We start from the raw sequence: 16,658 nt of genomic DNA on the forward strand, positions 1-16,658 counted from the left end.
AGGCCTGGAGCTCGCTGCAGTCACCTTGCAAGAGCTGAACCCGCTCTCACGTTTCCGAAGAGTCCAGACACTGCAAGCCGGAGACTGACTGGGAACTCGGGACGCCCTCCCCGCCCTCCCCGTGTCCAGGGGCAGCTTCAACCAAGCAGCTTCGCTGCTGTGCTGCTCGTGCGGGCAGTCTCTCCTCGGCTGCCTCGTCCCAGCCGGCAGGTACAAGTTCTAGGAGCGCAGAAGGGATTCGTTCCCGTTCCCGCTCACTTTTCACAGCTGTTGTGTCCTGCGACTCCTGAGGCAGCGTCTCCTTTCGTCCCCCGGTGCCCATTGAGGGGTGTCCGTTGCCTCCGTCGGACCCCAGGACCCCTCCGCCGGGCGCATCTTGCCTCCCCGCAAAGGCGGGGGGCCGCGGGAGGCCGGTCCGGTCCGGTCCGGTCCGGTCCGGGAGGGGAGGGAAAGGCTCTCCCCGCGCCCCGCGCCGCTTCCCGCCCGCCGCCTCAGGCGCTGCCCGCCGCCCCGCGCCCCCCGCCCGCCGCGGCCCCTCTGATTGGGCGGCGGGGGAATCCCAGCGGGCCCCTCTCCGCGATATAAGGGGCGGCGGGGCCGCCGCCCGCCTCACTGCCCGCCCCCAGCCTGGGCGCAGCGCGGAGCGGAGCGGCGGGGCCGCCTCCTCCTCCTTCTCCTCCTCCTCCTCCTCCGCGCCGAGGCAGCGGCTCCCTCCCCGCCAAGGCGATGGCCGAGCTCAAGTCGCTGGGCGGCGAGGCGTACCTGGCGCTGGCCCCGGGTTACGGCCCGTCGGCTTTCGCCTACGGGGCCGTGCGCGGCGGCGCCGAGGGCCCGCGGGGGACCTACTCGGGGGGCGGCGGGGCGGACTTCCACCCCGGGGCGCTGGGCAAGTCGGCGGAGAGCAGCGGCGAGCAGAGCGGCGACGAGGAGGACGGCTTCGAGGCCGGGGTGAAGGGCGGCGCGGCCTTCGAGCGGGAGGGCAAGCTGAAGGGGGGAGCCCTGGGCAAGAAGCCCAAGGAGCAGCGCTCGCTGCGCCTCAGCATCAACGCGCGGGAGCGGCGGAGGATGCACGACCTGAACGACGCCCTGGACGGGCTGCGCTCCGTCATCCCCTACGCCCACAGCCCCTCGGTGCGGAAACTCTCCAAAATCGCCACCCTGCTCCTGGCCAAGAACTACATCCTCATGCAGGCGCAGGCCCTGGAGGAGATGCGGCGGCTGGTGGCCTACCTGAACCAGGGCCAGACGCTCAGCACCCCGCTGCCCGCCACCCTCAACCCCTTCGGACAGTCGCCCGTCTACCCCTTCGGCGGCGCGGCCTTGCCCGCCTGCCCCGAGAAATGCACTGCCTTCACAGGAGCCGCCTCCGCCCTCTGCAAACACTGTAACGACAAGCCTTGACTTCTGGCTTCCTCGGGATCCTTGTTTTTCTTTTCTTTTCTTTTTTTCTGTGCACTTTTCTTTCCGCTACCATCAGCCCTGGCTTCTTACCATCAGTTAAGTCTGGGTTTTCTTTTTGTTTGCTTCTCTTAAATACCCCCCTCCCCGCACCCCAGTTTGGAAATACTTGGCAGGTTACCTGGACCCCAAAACTACCCACTTCCAACTTCGCTTAGTCACCCCCCACATGCAACTTCATCTGTAGAGTCATTTCCTTCCCGGCCTGTTAGGGGACTGTGAGCATAATGTTGCTTTTCTGCTTGCTCTGATCTACAAAGTTTTTGAGCAGTTTTTAAACTAAGCTGTAGAAAAACAGAGAGGGAGAGAGATCTGGAAATGGAAACCTCAGTGAGTTTTCAACCTCTGTTAAAAATAGCTTAAAGGATGGGGGGGAGGAAAATCCAGCTGCAAAACTATGCAATGCTTCAGAATCACGGGGCAGGGGGGTGTCCTATGTAGCCAGCTGGGGTTGGACTGCACCCACAAATCCCAATGAAAATGTCATTCTGTCAGCTCATGGGAGGGGGGGGAGTTTGGTGCTTGTGATAAAACAATAGATGCTTCAAAATAAGATGCTTTTTTTTGCTTTTAAAAAAGGAAGAAATTAACCCGTTCTTGAAGTGAGAGGAACCTGTGATTGTATGCTAATGCTTGCTTTTTGCCTGTTTCTCAGCTTGGTTACATTTTCCAGATGATTTTCCAAAGTCGTTGCTCATCATGATAAACAAAGCAAAAGGTCACTTAACATATTTATATGTATTTATAATAAATAAAAGACATGAATAACCACTTTCTCTGTCCTACATGTCTCTAAAACCAGCTGGCAGTCAAAGCAAAACCCTCGCTGAAGTAAGGTAAAGTGGAGACGGACGCAGCAGTCCTTTGCGGAGGAGCAGCGTTGTGAAGTTAGGTGAATGATCGGAATACTTGGAAAAAGCTTGTGGACGTTCAGCTCCTTATCAGCAGGGATTTGTTTTCTCTCCAGTTGCTCATGAATCGTGAGCACACAAAAAAACATTGGTTATGCCTGACATTTAGAGTTAAGTAGGTAGAGACTTAGCTTGAGTATTTTGACACTCACTGGAGAACGCTGTGCCCCGAAAGTGGTGTTTAAAAGCAGGTATTCTAGCATCGAACTTAGCTCCGAGGACACTCATGTAAAACATGGCAGGGAAGGAAATCACTTAAAGACCCTGCTTATCCCTTTGGCTTGGTTTTCTGTTGTATCTACAGCTTGACCCTAGACCTGGGGGGGAGGTTTGGGCCATTTAGTATCATGACTAAACTAATAATCTGTTGCCAAGTATTGACTGTGTTAGTACAAGTTACAGAGCGAGTCCCTCGCTGGCTAAGTTTTTGATGTTGCTTGTGTTGGTTTACTTTGGTTTTCTGGTTTATGATGTTTAACGCTTTGGTGCCTTGTATGCTTCGCTAGTCATTATATAATAATAATAATAATAATTGAGGTGCATTCAGTGATTTCTGTTCAGATTGGAATACCCACCCAATGTCAGAGCAACCACATAAACTGGTACAGTCGCAGCCTGAGGGGCTAGAGCTGTCCATGGCCATTTGCGTTAGGAGTGGGCTGTAACTATTTAGGGTTATTAAACCAATTTCCATGCCTGTCGCTAGTGTTATGCTAATTTGAAAAGGACTGCCATCCCTCTAAAGCTGCTTCTCTGTGGCACTTAATTTTAATTAATACATTTCCAAAAGGCTTTTTGTGTTTGGAAAACAAAGTGTGTGATTAAGCCTCGTTCATAAAGACATACATTTAAAACTGGTTCCTGCTCATTTCCATTTTTATATCTCCATTTCTTCTTTTTTTACAGAATAGTTTTACAGAACAGTTTATCTGTTGTACCTTTTTCCATAAAAGAAAAATCTTGAAAATGCTCTTAAAAGGCATCTGATGAAGCAAAACCCAACCGAAACCACTACTGAAGCAAAAATGACTGGAAACTGCGAATCAGCAAAGGTCATTTAAAATTTTGCAGACTGAGTTGTTGCTAGATAATATTTTGAAAAAAAGGTCAGTTGGATGGAGAATCATGATTTTTAGGTAAATGTTTATTACTTCTGGTTAAAATTATAGAAGGTTGAGCAGTTGGGAATATTTAAATGGAGATTAGTTTAACTGTTCATTTTTCACCAAAACTAAAATAGTTGGAGAAAAAAGTGTTTAACACCTTAATACTAAATATGAGTTTTGTTTGGTTAAAGACTTACACTGATAAATAAGCAATTATAAATTTCAATTTTCTCAAGGAATTATGGCAAAAAGTGGCTCACTAATTTCAGAGCCTAAAAAAGTCTTTATAGTCTTACAGGCAAGCTATTTTTGGAACAATGGTTTGTAGTACCGTGATTGTTTAATTCTTTTCCTATAATTTACATGAGTAAAAAGCTTGCTCATATTACTGTATCTACCTAGAATCCTAAAAATCCACCTTCTGAGAGTCCTTGAAATGTTCAGAAGGCTCTGTGAGAGCCCTCTTTGAATTAAACAATCTCAGGAGGCTGAGTGTGGAATTTCAAATACAGAAGGTAAAACCTGCATTAAAGAAAATTTTGATAGACAAAATAGCAAGCTTGAGTATCTAAGTACTGTTAAAAGGCTAGGTATTAAAAACAGAAATGTTGAACTTATCAAAGCAATACTAGAGAAACTTGTAAATCATTATTTAAATCAACCTTAAAGTACAGGTTTTTTAATTCAAAAGTAAAAAGAAGTCCAATCATAACTTTTCCTGCAACAACCTAATATTAAACTAAAACAAAGTTGACTAACTTCTCAGTTAATCTGAAAGTTCAGTCCTGTGAGTTGCTTCTAGCCACCACGGGCTTGTAGGATTTTCTCTCCTCTCATATAGAGTTGAAACCCATACAGAGCCCTTTGCATTCCCCGTTGACAGGAGGGCGTCTATTTCCATGTGATTTTATGCTTTGTGCTGAGCTGCTGCTAAAACCGCTGCCAAGTGAATGCCTAATACTGCTGGAGAGATGATTTTGTTGGGAGGGGATAAACTAGCATCTGGTTATTGCATTTGTGTGTGTGAAGCATTGGTGCTAACCTTGCAAATGTGCATGGTTATCCTGGGGATGAGATCCTGTAGCTTGTAATTTGTTTTTCCCCCTTCTCTGGCATATGAAAAAAAAAAAAAAAACAACAACTTATTTTGTGTACCATGTAAGGTTTTAAGTGTCTGCTTCCAGTTGGTGTTTCAGAGAGTATGAAGGGAGGACTTCAAAATGCTGAAGATCTTTTTTCTGCTTGAATGTTCTTGTTATGATGCCCGCTTTTTTTCCGAGAAGTATTTATGGTGTATGCTCAGATGGAACTGAAATACAGATCATATGTTCTAATGTACTCGTTATCCTGGTATGTTCATACTTTGAAGAAACCATAATGCCAACTTCTAATTAAAGATAATATATTGTTTTCTAACCTCATTTAGTTTTTCTTTAAACTTCAAGAATGATCAGCATGAGGCGTCATTAGGAAGAGACACAAAGAGGAGATGCAGCTCCACTGTCTGTTGCTTTTTTAAGCTATGTCATTCTAGTCACTAACCAAAACTAATGTTTTGCTAACCAGTATAACCTTACTCATAGGGAGTTGGAAACTGCTGTCAATTTGCACTGCATCAATCAAGATATAACATTAGCAGTCTTGAGTTTGCAAGGTAAAATCTTGTTTAACCAAATACAGAGAAGCAACAGGTTTGAAGATGGAGGGCCTGGAAGGTGGCTATCTACTTCAGATAGCAGCAAAAAGTTAAATCAGGTGGAGTTCCTAGAAAGAAGCCATGAGAATCATGCAGTTTTCCTTGTTCCTTAATCTGTATAGCTGATTTTCTGACATATCTGAATATTGCTGCATTGCCGAGCTTGTTTCTGAGGCTTTAGAAAGTGATTGGTCATTGTTCTCAGCTTGCTTTTCGGGATTGTTCTTTACATATACATTTCTAAAATTTCCATTCTAAAATAGTAGTTGACATTTTAACAAGGGTGAAATGAACGTAGGGTCCAATCCTGCTGCTGTTTTACTGATTGGGGGCATTTCTGGTGATATTAGTGACAGCAAGATGGGGCCTGATGCTCCAGAGCACAGCGATAGTTTCCGAAACCAACATAATGCCGCCTTCTTTAAGAGGCTCCAGAGGACTAGAAAAATCTGTACGAGCTTTATCCCTTTACTGTATTAGCCTTGTAGCATAACTGTAAAGCATTGGGTACAGTGGATAAAGACCTTGCTTAAAAGCTTTCACAGTCCTTCAGACCCAACCTGCTTATTGCCAGCTCAGCAGCGAGAGAGTGGCCGTGTGTGTCCTGCAAGGCTGAGTTCTCCCGTACGGCAGGTTTCTAGTTGAGTTTTCCACAACTCTGATTATTTAGCTTATAATTTAGGAGAACAAAACCAAGCATTCCACATCATGCTTTTCCCTCCTGCTCCTATAGCATATGTTCAAACAAGCGTGTTTCCTGGACGCACTCCTGAAAATAAGAGGTCAGACATTGCGGCATTACTGAAATTTATTTTTACCTATGCGTGTTGCCTGCCATGTGAATTACCAGCGGAGAAATCATTGCTTTGATCTCAAATAGGTGAAAATACTTTTAAAGAATACTAGAATACACCAACCAATATTTTTAAGTTTCAAAACTGCTTTTACTCTGTTATCTGTCATTTGATAGAATTTTGATTAGTGTTGCGCAGTAGAAAAGTTGGGGGTTTTTGTTTTCACTAATCCTGATTAAGGCTAGAAAAGACTCTTGATTACAGTAATTTTAATAATGTAAATTTGTTTGTGATATGTCTTTAGTCTTTAATCCCCTTTGGCATTCCGTTCAAAGGGAGATGAAAAATTCAGGGATTTATAACATTTAAATCAGTCATTCCATGAATGCTTCTCAGGCAGTTGTTCTCCTACCTGAAATAAAAAATACCTGATGGGTATAAAACAAAATATTTTGCAATCAAATTAGAAACATGTTTGCATGGGTTTTGTAGAAAAAGAGCTTAATATCAAGCATTTTCTCTTTACAATAAAGCATATGTGCACAAGAGAAAATGGAAACAAATATCAAAACAAAGAAATATTTGAGAGATCTTTGCCATTCATTTAGATGTTTTGAAGTATGATTTTCACCATGAACTTTATATAATCTCTTCATAGTCAAAATTCGCATTGTCTTTTACCTGTTACCTCAAATTCTTATTTCTATTTGTATTTATAAATACACACAGTTTTAAAACAATCCAGTTAAATTTTTAAAATATTCTTAGCCGCATTTAACAGTAGTAATTCTGAGTTAATGTTTATTCCTGAAATGCTAAACAGTTTTGAACATAACTCTCAAAATTTCTTTAAGGCCAAATAGATTTATCATAAGTATTAGTGTTAAAATAGATTAATTTGTAAAAATATTTAGCCGCGCTGTTTCAGACAAAAAAAATGGGGTTTAATTTTTTTGCTACACTTAAGGTACTGAGATTTGGAGAACAAAGACTTGCAGAAGACAAGCCACAAGTACGTAATGTCTTACACAGCAGAGGAGGAGAGCATGCTGGTTTGCCAACTCCCTGCTCTAGTGAAACAGTTAAAATAATACATGTTTTATTATTTAACAGCTATTTTTCATTTAAGTCTTTAATTTCCTCAGTGATTCACGTTCATTAAAATCTGTTTCGTTAATGCCATTTTTATTTGCCTGATTTCTATGTCCCCACGCTAACACTGATGTTTTGTGTGTTTATGTGTATTGATAGGGAATTGTACTATGAATATAACTCAACCTCCCGCAGCTACCAATGGGAAAAAACTATCTGCTCTCTTGCCTTAAGTATTTCAAAGGGAAAAACATGGCTGAGCAAAAAAACATCACCCCAGTTTTTCCTCCAAGCCCACTTTTGTCTAAAGTAATGAGGCCATAGTCAGTTGGCTCCAAAAAGCGTTGTGATTTAGTGTGACGTACAGTGAATCGTTGCAGATCCATTTGGACTGCATTCGTTATTTTAATGAGACAGTGGCAAATCTGTTTTTTGGCCGCAAACCTTAAGATGCAAGCATAATGCGAAATGTTTGTTGATTGCCACAAGGCAACTGACATTACAGATTTTTATCGCCATCATTATGTGGCTTAAAACTCGCCACATCCCAGGATATTTAGCTCCTTCCTTTTTCTCCTGCAAATGACAGGGAAGTTGCAACGCTGACATTTAAAAGCAAAAAGCTCATCTACTTAATTTCGGCACTTATTAAAACCTTACGTTGCATCCTAGGGTCTGCATTTTTTTTTATTCACGCTTTCCCAGAGGAGTAGGAAAACCCCCACCGCAGCGCGGTCACCCAAAAAAGGTCACATTCAGTTGGGCGACAGCAGTACTAGGTCCCCACCAGCCTTTGCTTGATGTAGTATAAGAAATGACAATGAGGCAGGCATATCTTTGCACAAACAGTAATCACAGTAATGGTGTTCATCAGAATTTACTAGTGCTGAACTTTTCTATAGTCTGTAGTAGTGTTTCCTCTTCCATGATACCAGTAAGGAATTTATTGTGCTTGTATTTGCCTTCAAGTAAATGGCAGTCAATTGATTACTGAAGAAAAAACCTTTCAAAATTCAGTTACGCTGATAGAGCTGGTTGTATGCACGGCATGTTTATCTGTGTAAAATGCACATCCAAATGCATGATACATTGATGCATATTTATAATGTCTTCATGTATGTTGCACCCGTGCATGGATGAACGAATATTTCTATAATTTATTTACCCAATGAGTCTTTTTTCCATCAGTTGGTGGTGGCTTTACTGGAATGCTTTTATTGTGTTTTCATGAAAGGTTGTACAACATCATTTGACTGTAGCACAGAAAGCGTCATTGCATAAAAACCACTGGTCTCCTGAAAAATTGCGTTGACCTGTTCAACCTGACAAAGCCATGAATAAGATTTTTCATCATTTTATTTTACCCTTAGAAAAGAAAGTGATGTCTTGGGACAGGACAGGGTGTTAGTTTCCCATTCTGCCATCGGCAGCTTTGCAGGAAGAATGACGGAGAACCTGCGTATCTTTGCTTTTACGGGTTTCCAAAAGCATGCATCCTATTTTTATTGATTTGCTAAAAGTAAATGTCATGCATTGCGTTCTTCACAGAGATGTCATGAAGAAATCCGTATGCCACCGATTTGTGAATTATATTACCTTAAGTATTTTTTATCTCCTGGCAGCTTCAGTGTAAAGCAAACTACGCAGCTGACAGCCGCAGTGGGTGCGCTCAGTGTTTACAGCAGAACTGAGGCTGTAGGGGAAAAAGATGAAAATCTCTCGCAAAATGTTAAAATGGCTGCTGACTTGGAGGCCTCTGGCTTAGTTTTACCTCCTTTCCAATGTCCAAGAAAATACAATTTTACTTCTAACAAGTTTTCTCCCCTTGGCTTTTTCCCTCTCTTGCCTCAATCAGTTTCCTGGAAGATTTAAGGACAGAAAACGCTTTGGTTGCAGGAGCTCTATTACTCCTAACAGTCCTTTTTGCAATTGAATGTGGCACCGTATAGAATAATCTTGGTACTGGGAGATTGCACAACATAGGCAAACTTATTCCTGTATGACTTGACTCCTCTTTCAGGCACTTGCTTGTAGCGTTTCACAAATAACCTTTTTTTGGGGGGTAGGCAATGCAGCAAAGAGCACCTTTTCTGAAACATTTCTCTCCTTTGCAGATGTTTGGGGTCTATCTCACATTTCATTTCATCAAAAGCAAAGCCAAAATCCCTTGTCAGGCAAGAGATTTTTCCTTTCCTTTTTGAGCTCTTGTGTGCACTTGTTAGGACCAGATTGTTTGTTGAAGTTCTCATTCTTGCAGATTATCTCCCCTGTAAATGCTTCTGCCTTTGGTGGGATTCTGATCCAGCCTGCAAACAGAATAGTTTCTATATAAATGTGTGAAAAATTAATTCTCGACCACATTGAGTGTGCATGTCTGTAGATATTTACTTGTTTTGGGTTTTTTAGAGTTAAATCCAATTTGGAAGTAGCATCTGATCATTTTAGTGAAATTCTGTTGCTTTTGACTTCCTTCTCCAGTTGCCTTGCCCTGAGGCACAGAAAAGATCAAGGCCTTTGCCCATGGACGCACACTGACTTGAGTGAGTACCTCACCGTACTTGAATTCAGATGATCTTAGCTTGCTGCTTTCCTAAACAAGCCGCACGTGACGCTGCCTCCTCGGCAGCATCCGCGCTGACATTTGCGCTCTCTCTCCGCACGCTCGGGGTCCCTGGGAAGACTGAGCCTCTATTGTGGCAGTGGTGTCACCCAGGTCACCTCCTGGCTCCTTCTGGAGAAGGGACAGCCAATGGAAAAGGAGGTGTAGCTACATCTTGGCTATTTTTCAGCAATCTCCTGCTGCTACAATAGCCCGAGGCGACTTGAACCTACCCCAGGGACCAGCCAGTCCCCAGCTCCTTCCAGAGTGGAGAAGCATAAAGGTGGCTTCAAGCCACCTTTGTTCTCCAGTCCTCGTCTTGCGCTGAGCGCGGTCGAGTCACAGGGGAGAATCTGGGCCAGAGTTTATGAAACGCTTTGCTGTAGAAACATGCCCTCGCTGAAAAATGCAGCTTTCTGGTTCTCTGAGCTCCTGTCTCAACGCCCTTCGCTTCTTGCCTTGAAACGTTGGAGATGGCAAAGGCTCCAGCCAAGATCTGGCTCTGTCTGTGAAAGCACCCGTCTGTAACATGAAGTGTCATCGCAGGGCTGTCCTTTGCTGCTGTCCCTGCATCTCTGTTGCTGTTCGAGCTGGAGGCTCCTGCCTCAGAGAGGGTCCTGCACAAAGCTGGTAACACCAGGAAACAAGTAAGACTGATTCGCAGTGGGAGGAGGAGGTGCTATCACTGGCTCAACAACGCTTTGTTTTGCTTTCTACCAGGAGAACAGGCACTCTGGCAGGGATGTGTTCATTCATATAGTCACATCCCTGCTTCAGCCTAGCCTTTGGGTTTGAACCAGCCCCGGTTTGCTATCGCTCGTCCTGATGTGATTATACTTACACACCTGTAATTCCCCTCCCGGTTTGACACTCAACCTTTGGTTTTCATTCCATGGAGTTAATTGGTTTCTTACACTAATTTTTCACCAGTGTCACTTTCCTAACCTCAGGGAGCCTTCTCATTCTCAAATGATACAAGTGCCAGCCTCATAAAATTCACTTTTTTTGATCAGCATTATTTGGGCAGTCGACTTCTGGCACTTCATTTCTATTCTCTGGCCCTTCCCAAGGTTTCCTGTGTAACATCCAACATTGCTGATGACACACATACACGTTTCTGCTGGCTGAAACACATTTAATGGCTGGTTTTAGTTGTCTGAAATGAAAGAACTATTTTCACCTACCCAATGGCATTAAGACCCTGCTAGGAAACGACACGAGGAGTTCTCTGCTCAAAAGGAGACAACCCAGGTCACCAGATAAGGCACAGAAGATACTTTATTCAACCCAGATGAAAAGGTGTGTCTCTGCTCATTTGCTGAATGTGGCAGCTATGCTCCACGGGAGTGTAACTCCCATCAGGTCCTGCAGTAGTAGTAACGCTCATTTTTTGCACTTTAATATAATCTAAAAACTTCTAAGAGCTCCTCCAAAAGGCTGCAGATTAGGGTTTTGTTGGGATTTGGCCAGCAGAAAGTGGCTCAGCCTGGTAGTGATGTGAGGGGTATCTGCTCAGACAAAGATGCCCCGTAACCAGCCCACTCGTGGAAAAGGCTGATATTTTTTCGTCACAAATCTGATGCCTCTCTAATGACTTTCAGCCCGTTTGCTACACTGGCCTGTGATTCATTCACCACATTATCCTAGCTGCTGGCCTGAAATGCTTTATTTGAGTTAGACCAAAAGTTTGTTCTTGTCTCGATTTCCATTCCGATGTGGTTTTACCCCGAGTTCGGGGTTTCGCTTGGTCCAGCTGTTAAAATTTAAGATCAGCATACCCCAGATTTGAAGGCACAGGAGGGTGGAGTTTAACCCAAATATGAAAAAACCCACAGTGGTCATTAATTTTGAGATAAAAACATGAATAGCTTGGAATAGACTGGAGACCCTCTGTTCACATAAACTTGGGCATCACAATTCGGTGATCTTGATTTCTAGTAGCTGTCCAGATAGTCATGGATGGAGCAGACAGAGCATCTTCATTCATTCAGGAGTTAAGAAGTGGAAATTACATGTCTTTCCTCTTCATTTTCTCTGGGAAAATCTTTTAACTAATTTATGGAGTAGTTAATCTGGTTTCGCATATGTGCGAGTAAATGAGCATGTCATGTGTCTTTGCGTGCTGGAGAAAAAATTATTTCCTGATGGCAAGATAATGGAAACATATTGGGGGTGAGAGAAGGGTTTCATTAGAAAAGCACAGCTTCACTAATACGATTCTTGCATACGAATCATGACTCATCTGCTCCAGACCGAAAAAAAATCACTGGGAGTCAGATTATTGTACCTAACTCAGCATCTAAAAGTCAGACAACTAATTAAGCCTGGGCTGTCTCCATACTGAGGAATAATAGATAACAGTTTCCCAAGGGTAATTCATGTCACCGTAGAATAGGTGGACAAGGCGCCTTCTGGGGATGCTTATCTCTTGACATTGACTGCAGAAGCTACACAGGTAGCTTAGAACAGATGCCTGGTTTTCAGACGCATAAACACAGTGAGAGAAACCCCTGCCTTACAGCCTAGTGCTAGAATTAGGACCTAAAATGAGAGCTCAAGAGGTCGCGGGTTCCTAGCAGTTAGAATAATCTGGCTCCAATAAGCAGCAGCCCGTCAGCAGTCAGAATAACCCAAGGCAATGTGAAATTAAAAGCAGCTTTCATTAAAGCTGCCAAGGGAAAGCGTTTGTATCTGTGGGAAGCAAGAGTGGTCACTAAATAATATGGGATAATAACAATGAAAGAGATAAATGAATGGGGTAAATGGAGTAAATTATGTTAGCAAACCGCAGAATTAAGCCCTTAAAGTTGAAGGTTGCGGATAGTGTCTGCGATCAGGACATACAATGTTAATCCAGGTCAGAGCCTCTTCAGAGGCCCGTTGAAAAGACCTACTGAATAACGCAAACTGAATTTATCACATGGGATATCTGAGTGGATGAGGTCAAATTTGTACTTCTCTGTTGCCCAGGAGCTGTGAGCTGAACGCGGTGATGTTATTTGCTGCAAGAAGATGATGCACAGGTGCGCTGCAAAAATCAGCCAGCATGAACCTCGTGAAAAGTCCCAGTTCTGTAGTTATAAACTGGAAAAAAGCACTGCACACACGAGACAGCATTTTGCACCTGAGAACACAGCAAATAATAATGCATTCCTGAAATGCATGGTATGGCACTGCATTATATGCTTACATCTGATTAATGTAATGTGAGTGGCCTAATGCAGTATGTTCTTTGTCTTGATATGTTCTGGAGCTCCTGCGAACAAGTATTAAGGAAGCTGTGAAGCTGTCACGCTTCGTAAAGGCTACTCAAAGGTTGTAGATTTAGTAGCTACAATTCTAAAATGCAATTGTGTTTCTAAAGCATTTCTTTTCCCTGGGTGGAGCCTTCACAGACGCACAGAAGATTATTTAATTGACATCCATAACTCTTCCCTGGTTTAAGTAGGGTAGCAGAGAGGGCACCGATCCATAGTTGCACTGTGGTTTACTATCAAGGCTTGACAACAGTATTCCATATGTATCTGCTGGAAAATACTCTTAATTTCCCCTCAAACCCAGCAAGTCTGCCATCCAAGATATCTACAAATCCTGAAATTCGGTGATGGAGTGAGGGCGGAGAGAGTCATCGCGTTTAACCCCTGACTACCGCATTTTTCATCCTTACAAGGACGTTAGACGCAATAAAATGAATTCTGGTGGAAGCATGTGTCTCCCTGAAGTGGGCAAATGATAGGTTAAGAGAAAGCAAATGAAAGGTAAGATTAATAGTATTTATCATGGCAGATAGACTAGCAGTTTGCTAATTAAAGATGTTAGAACATAGAAGCAGCCAAGGATCAGTGGCTTTTAATGAGGATGTTGTAGGGTGATTTAGGTCTAATTTTCTGCTTAATAAGGCTGGTTTAAAAAGTAATTTTGTTGGGATGTGACTCTCCTAAACCTGTTCATTATCAGTGATGGGACTTCACTTCAACACTCCAGGAAATGTTGTGTTTAATTAATATTGTGTCGGCAAGTGGATATGCTGACAGATGAGAAAAAAATTGATGAAGAACTTTCAAGGACATTGACTTCATTACACAGCTTCATTATAGCCTGAATAACTGGCTAAATATGTCATTGGAAAGATAATGTGCCACTTCTAACTCTTCTCTGTGTGTTGTTCATGTAAGTAAGCAGAGTATATTTTCAAAATAGCCACTATTGGGAAAAAAACAACATCAAGGCATCAGTTCTACAACTTCTCGTTGCTTCATTCTCTTAATGAGATTTCTAAACTGATGGTGGACTATTTAAGGGAAAATACTGTAGATTATTTACATTAATTTATCAACCATTTTACTTGGACAGAATAAGACTTTAGTAAGTGCCGTTCTTCACCAGTGAGTGATTTTCCACAGCGCCCCTGAGACAAGGGTAGAAATTAATTGAAAAGATTTTTATTTCTCTGCACAAAATAACATCCTGAGGTATAGTGATGGATTGATCGGTGTCTCGATATATCTATCGATGGAGATATATTTACACCTGTTTGGCCAGTTTGTCAGCAGGACAATGAACGTTCGTCCGTTTAAAGCCCATGATCTTGTATACACACATACACTTAACTTTATGCATCTGGGCTTATTGAAGGAAAATTAAGCGTCCCAAAAGGTCCTAAATACTTTGCCTCTGCACGGAGGGGGATCAATTTTAGCAGTTCGAGTGAATCCCAAGAGGGTTGCGTATAGGCAGGGAAGACTGCCTTGCCCTGCCATGAGAGCTGAGGGAGACAGGTCCTTACTGGCGCTGGTTCTTGAGCCAGGAATGCTTTTAGTATCTGCCATGCAAAAAATTGGGTACCTGGGAGGGATCTCAACTAAATCTTTTCATCACAGCTCAGAAGAGCAGTCCTTATTACCCACCGAGGAACACTAGTTTGAGCCCTGAGTTAGTGGGTACTGTATTTGCATCCTGAACTGGCAGCCTCTGCTTCTGCAGCATCCTTTAACTCTTTGACGATTGTCCTTGCAAACTCGTCTCTCCCCTGGCTAAGGTTAAGCTAGGAGAAAATCACCCTATGGAACAGTTTGAAAAAGGGAGTCTACTAAGTTCAGTTAATTTCTGGACGAGGGGCCACTGTAGTAGCTCGCAGTTGTTTGCAGACCACCCACCACCACCTCACCAAACTTTCAACCAGAAAATACAGCAAAGATAATCTGTTTCAGACTAGGTGATGTGACGCAAGTGTGACCTTAGAGACTTTGGGTTGGGATCCTCTGATCTGTATTCTAAGACTTTTCGCAGCAAGAAAAAAAAGCTTCAAATCTGATCTTTTAAACAGGGGTTGAGAGAGAAAAAGAAAAGTACTGAGCACAGGGTCTGGAGCAGTGTTTACCCGGAGGATACAGAAAAGCATCCAAAAGGTGTCTTACAAGCTTTCTAGAGAAAAACAGGTCAAGCAGCAAACCGCTGACTTTTCTGGGTTTCAGTTGCCTCTTCTTTGAGAAATAAGACTGTTTAAAGAAGGAAAGGAAGAAAAACAAAGATCAACCTTGGAGGCTGAAAGTAAAAGAAGAAAAAAATGTTTTCAGTCTTAATCATTCGGGATATCAGCCAAGAGAAGAGGGCCAGACAGGGGAAGGAGAAGAGGCGCTGACTGGAGGCGACAGCTGGAGTTTATCTGATGCGTCAGTTCTCTTTAACACTTCCATTCTGTGGCTGCTGTCACCTTCACATGAGGACTTCTACGGAATGGGATTCACTAAAGCATTCTGCCTTATCAGCCCTGTTACACACCGGAGAGCTTTGTCCCCATAGCACTATTTGCATTTATGTTCGTATTTCCCATAGCTACAGGGAGAGCCAACACGAGAGCACGTCTGTGTCCGTGCAGCCACGGGCACGTGCGTAATTTGGCCCTCACCCAACACCTTTGAACTTTGCCCACACGCCAGCAATCATTAATAATGACTCATTATTTTGTTACCCTTGGTAATAAGGAAGGCAACGCTCAGCCCAACTGTTCAATGAAAGAGTAGCAGATAGCATCCTGTCATCACCGCAAAGCTGAATCCACTCCAGCACCTTATGTCTAGAGAAACTCAGTAAGATATCCTGGCTTTGGAAATGAGGAAGGGACTAATGAAAGCCGTCAATCTCCACCCAGGTTTGCTGTGTCGGTACATGTATAATGACCTCCCTAATGGGTAATTGCAGGATTAGAACCTCAGAGGTTAAATATCGCACAGGGACATCTGTCAGTGGAGCAAACCATCGCCTGGCAGAGGCACGATGCTCTTAGATGCTTACATGGATCAGCCCACAGGAGAGAAGGTACCTGGGAGATGTACCCCTGGCTAAGCCTAGCTCACATCCCGAGAAAGTGACTGTAACTGTCCACTTGCAGGCACAGCCGCCCGATTCTTGCACGTGAGCATGGGAAGATGGTGTGCAGAGCCCACGCGTGTTGGGTACATATCACCCTCGTCATGTGCGCCTTGGGAAAGCAGGGAACTTGTTCCATAGTGGCAGCAGGGAATAGCTGGGAGGTGGCATTTCAGGGTGCCATTAAACGTGCCACTAGATATGCCATCGTCTGTCAGTGATCTCTGATGGAATCATACGTACTGTGGAGGACAGCAAGGGCCAAACAGCTCCTAGGTGATAGCTCAGGTTGTATCCAACTTGCCTCCTACAGATACCTATCTTGAACACCACAGCTGCTTCTCTCTCCCGAGTCAGGACAGAGTCAGGGTTGTGCACCTTCAGTAGCAGAAATTTTCTCAATTGCTCATATTTCAGCACAAACCCTTAGGCATAGAGGAGCTCAGCCAGTCCCTTCCTTCATACTAATCCCCATAAAAATGCTATTGGCCAGTAAGGGATTAAACAGCCTGTAAATGAGGCTCAGGGAATATTTTGTGGCTTTAGTGGAAAATATGTTTCTTTTTAAGGGCTGCGGTAATCCTCCCAAGGAACCTTTCCACGGTGCTCTGGCGATTTTGGAGACCACCTCGT

General features: G+C 43.7%; 1 protein-coding gene across 1 annotated transcript; it reads left to right on the top strand.

The window, feature by feature from the left end:
- Positions 1–726: 726 nt before the first annotated feature.
- BHLHE23 (basic helix-loop-helix family member e23) lies at positions 727–1,401 on the top strand. Its single transcript, XM_059827363.1, has one exon. It carries the CDS (start codon positions 727–729, stop codon positions 1,399–1,401), a length of 675 nt encoding a protein of 224 aa, XP_059683346.1.
- The last annotated feature ends 15,257 nt before the right edge of the window (positions 1,402–16,658 follow it).

Source organism: Gavia stellata, chromosome 20 (genome assembly GCF_030936135.1).
Source record: "Gavia stellata isolate bGavSte3 chromosome 20, bGavSte3.hap2, whole genome shotgun sequence".
In the NCBI taxonomy this organism is placed as follows: domain Eukaryota; kingdom Metazoa; phylum Chordata; class Aves; order Gaviiformes; family Gaviidae; genus Gavia; species Gavia stellata.